Source organism: Theropithecus gelada, unplaced genomic scaffold, assembly GCF_003255815.1.
Source record: "Theropithecus gelada isolate Dixy unplaced genomic scaffold, Tgel_1.0 HiC_scaffold_4912, whole genome shotgun sequence".
In the NCBI taxonomy this organism is placed as follows: domain Eukaryota; kingdom Metazoa; phylum Chordata; class Mammalia; order Primates; family Cercopithecidae; genus Theropithecus; species Theropithecus gelada.
In genome coordinates this window covers 1-3415 of record NW_020261513.1, presented here as the reverse complement: position 1 = coordinate 3415, position 3415 = coordinate 1, and the positions used below count along the sequence as shown (strand labels likewise).

At 65.0% G+C, this 3415-nt stretch overlaps 1 protein-coding gene across 1 annotated transcript; it reads right to left on the bottom strand.

Moving 5' to 3' along the window:
- Nucleotides 1-2: 2 nt before the first annotated feature.
- Nucleotides 3-2251, bottom strand: LOC112617830 (mesoderm induction early response protein 2-like; the record flags this gene model as incomplete). Its single annotated transcript, XM_025374499.1, has 4 exons — nucleotides 3-54; nucleotides 449-866; nucleotides 1899-1987; nucleotides 2127-2251. Coding segments are annotated over 4 exons (654 nt in total), but the record flags the coding sequence as incomplete, so codon positions are not given.
- Nucleotides 2252-3415: the final 1164 nt, after the last annotated feature.

Sequence of the window (3415 nt, the reverse complement as noted above, 5' to 3'; positions counted from 1 at the left end):
TCTGGGCCGCATACGCCGCCCGCGGCCAGGAGTCAGCAGGTCATCACATTACAGCTGCAGGGAAGAGACCGAGAGAGACGCAGAGTGTCAGGGTGGCCCCAGGTGCCTGCACGGCCCAGTGCTGAGCACTGGACTCGAGACTCCCAGCCTTGCCTCCCCGACAACCTACGGCAGCAGGGCCCGGGTGCTCTGGGGGAGCTGGTGGCTGGAGCAGGGGTGGGAGAGCCTGGCACCTGCCCCCATCTGTGGAGCATGTGGACCACAAGAATGTATTCTCCAGTCAGAAAATACATACAAGTCAAGAATAACCCTAAAGCAGCCCCAAGAGCCGCTCGTGGAGCCGCACTGTCCTTGGGGCAAACGCCTCCCACTCTCCTCAGCGCAGCCTCAGGGCTGGGGGGACCTCACTGGAGTGTCGGGGAAGCTCCGGGCATGGGGTGGCACTCACTGTGACAGGGGCTCCGAGTGTAGCCCGGGGGCCGGGCACGTGGGGTGGGCGGCCAGGAAGGGGTTCACATCCCCAATGCCAATGAGTCCAAACTCGGTGACCGACAAAGCCACCTGCGCAGGGGCCACAGTCCCCTCCGGGTCCCCGCTCAGGTCCACACGGCTGGAGATGAGAGGCAGCTCCTCGGGCAGGGCGAAGTCCACAGCCAGCCTTGGGCTGGCGTCTGCCTCCGGAGCAATGACAGCTGGCGGGTACGAGGCTGGGTCGGCCAGGGCTGGAGGCTGACGGGACGGGGGTCCAGCGGGGGGCTCGTCCAGCTGCTGGAAGGAACAGGGCCCTGGCTCCGAGGACGGGAGGCCATCAGAGGCCACCGCAGGCTCACCGAGACCACCGGCCGTGCTGTCCACACTCAGTGGGTCTGTGAAGAGAATGCAACAGAGGGTGGGGCCGCCCACAGGCACCAGGCTGCAGCCATGCCCCTCCTGTGCCAGCTCCTGCCAACCCTGCTGGGTCCAGCAAAGCCTGTGGATCCCTCCCCAAAACACCCTCCACACAAATACAGAAGAAACCAGTTACTCGGAAATCTGTGAGCCCCCAGGTTAAAGACCTCAGCTTTAGAAAGTCATAAAATCAACTGAGTGGGTCACAGCCCACATCCCTAACACCAGAGCGGAGTACGAGAGACAAGGGCGTGAGCAAGGCCTGGGGCACTGCGAGGGTCGACACGGCGTCTGGGGAAGTTCCGTTCCCACGCACAGCCGCACCGTCCCACACGCAGCCGCACCGTCCCACGCGCAGCCGCACCGTCCCGTGCGCAGCGCACAGGGCCACACCATCCCACGCACAGGGGCCGCACCGTCCCACACGCAGCCGCACCACAGTTCCAGGAAGCAGCAGAGGGGGACGCCCTTGAGCAAACAAACCATGGAGACAACCAGATTCTGGAAACGGGGCGACCCTCCCAGCCTCAACCATCTAAACGCAGAGCCAGCAGCAAAGGACCCTCCCGTGATGGCATCAGACACAGTGGGAAAATCCCACCCGAGGCCCTCGTGTGCTCCGTCACGGCCTCAGGTGCAAGACGCTGGCGACGGCTCCGGACACCCTGCCCTTCCTGAGTGTCCTGATGGCTGGGGCTAAGTCCCCACCCTGGGGCAGGCAGGCCCTCCCAGGAGACTAAGGCCTGATATGTACCCCAACCTCAGCATGCAGGGCACCCCTCCAGCAAGCCCAGAGGGTAAGCACAATCCCTGCCCGCCCTCCCTTCTCCCAGCGAGGTGTGCAGAGTGGCATCCACATCACCTGGCTGGCCCTCCACCACCCAGACGCCCACGCCTGGTGACGGCTGGCCCAGCACAGGGCACCAGCGAGGAGAGGCTCCACCTGGCCTCACTCACAGGCTCCAGACCCACGGCCGCCCCCAGGGCAGGAGACACTCCCCACGCCTCACCTGTGCGCATCCCAGTCAGGGCGTCCTGCTCCGGGCGCGGACGGCCAGGGCCGTCGGGGTCGCTGCCATCCAGGTCCTGGTCTGCGTCCCTGTGGGGGGAGGGCACCATGAGGGGCAGCAGAGAGGATGGACGCCCCCACGCAGGAGGTGCTGCCCAGGCGCCCGCGTGCCCACCCCACCCCCGCGGGGTGGCCGCCCATCGTTACTGCTGGGGAGCGCTGCACGCACGTGGTTCCGGACGGGACGTACTTCCTCCGGCCCAGCCGCGTCTGCTGGGCGAAGTAGTCGTAGCGCTCCGACTTCTTCCACAGGTAGTAGTACTCAACACACTCACCCACAGACCGTGTGCGCACCTGTGGGGAGGGTCAGGCGCCATCTGTCCCCCGCTGCCCAGGCCCTGCCCCTGCCCCACCATCCCAGGACGACTCCGGGGACTCTGGGACAGCACAGAAGGGGCACAGCACCCACCACTCTCAGATAACGCAAGACCCCCTGACCCATGACCCTACTCAGGCCCACAGGCTACGCCCACCACGGGGAACGGGGGCTTGGAGCACCGTGGCACTGCCTCCTGTTTCGAACCCCCCAGCTCCTGGCCGGAGACGCCTCTTTCCCTTCTGTAGCATCAGCCACACACACGGACCCTCCAGGCCGTCTACTGCTCACCCACCCTATCCCAGACCATGAGCCCCAGGCCGGTCATGTCCACCTCATCCGCCTGCTCCTCACAGGCCGGGGTGGCAGTGGGAGTGACAGCCCCGGGTCCACAGACTCCTGGACAGAGCCCCCGCCCCGGGAGGAAGAGGCACAAGCCCGCGGCGCCTGCTTTCCCGCTGAACACATCCCTCCAGGCCCAGCAGATGCTTCCCAAGTGCACAGAAGACACCACAGGAGGACACACGTGTTCTGTGAACCCCAGACTCAAAATTCACAACGTAACACATAAAGGCCAAAATCACATGCACGTAAGGCTTCAGGGAGACGAGAAGGAACACACAGCGAGTGCATTCCGCGTGGCAGGTGGTACAGAGCTGGGCGCACACCTGGCAACACCTCCAGCGTCTCTACCCGGGAGGCTCGTCCCCCAGTGAGCCTGAGGCTGTGGCCACCGCTGGTGATGGCGGAAAAGCCCCCCCTCACCTGGACACGCTCTGGGCCAACAAACCCACGGCCACCCAGAACAAGGGTGCCCCGTGCTCACCGCTGCAAGAACAACGTGGGGTCCTGCCTGGGGGTGAGACCGAGACAACCTCTCTGGAGGGCAAACCTCAAATGCACGTCAGGAGGGAGCTGTTCTGCGAAGGGCCAGCCTGAAATACGCACTGGCTCCCTGTCCCGTTCCAGAGAACAGGCTGACCACCGTGTGCTGGCTACACACAGCCCCTCATGGCTGGGCCAGGACCTGCCCGGAGCTCCGGAAACACGGCCCGGAGCCATAGAAACACGGTCCGGAGATACAGAAACACGGCCTGGAGATAGAGAAACACGGCCCGGAGATACAGAAACACGGCCCGGAG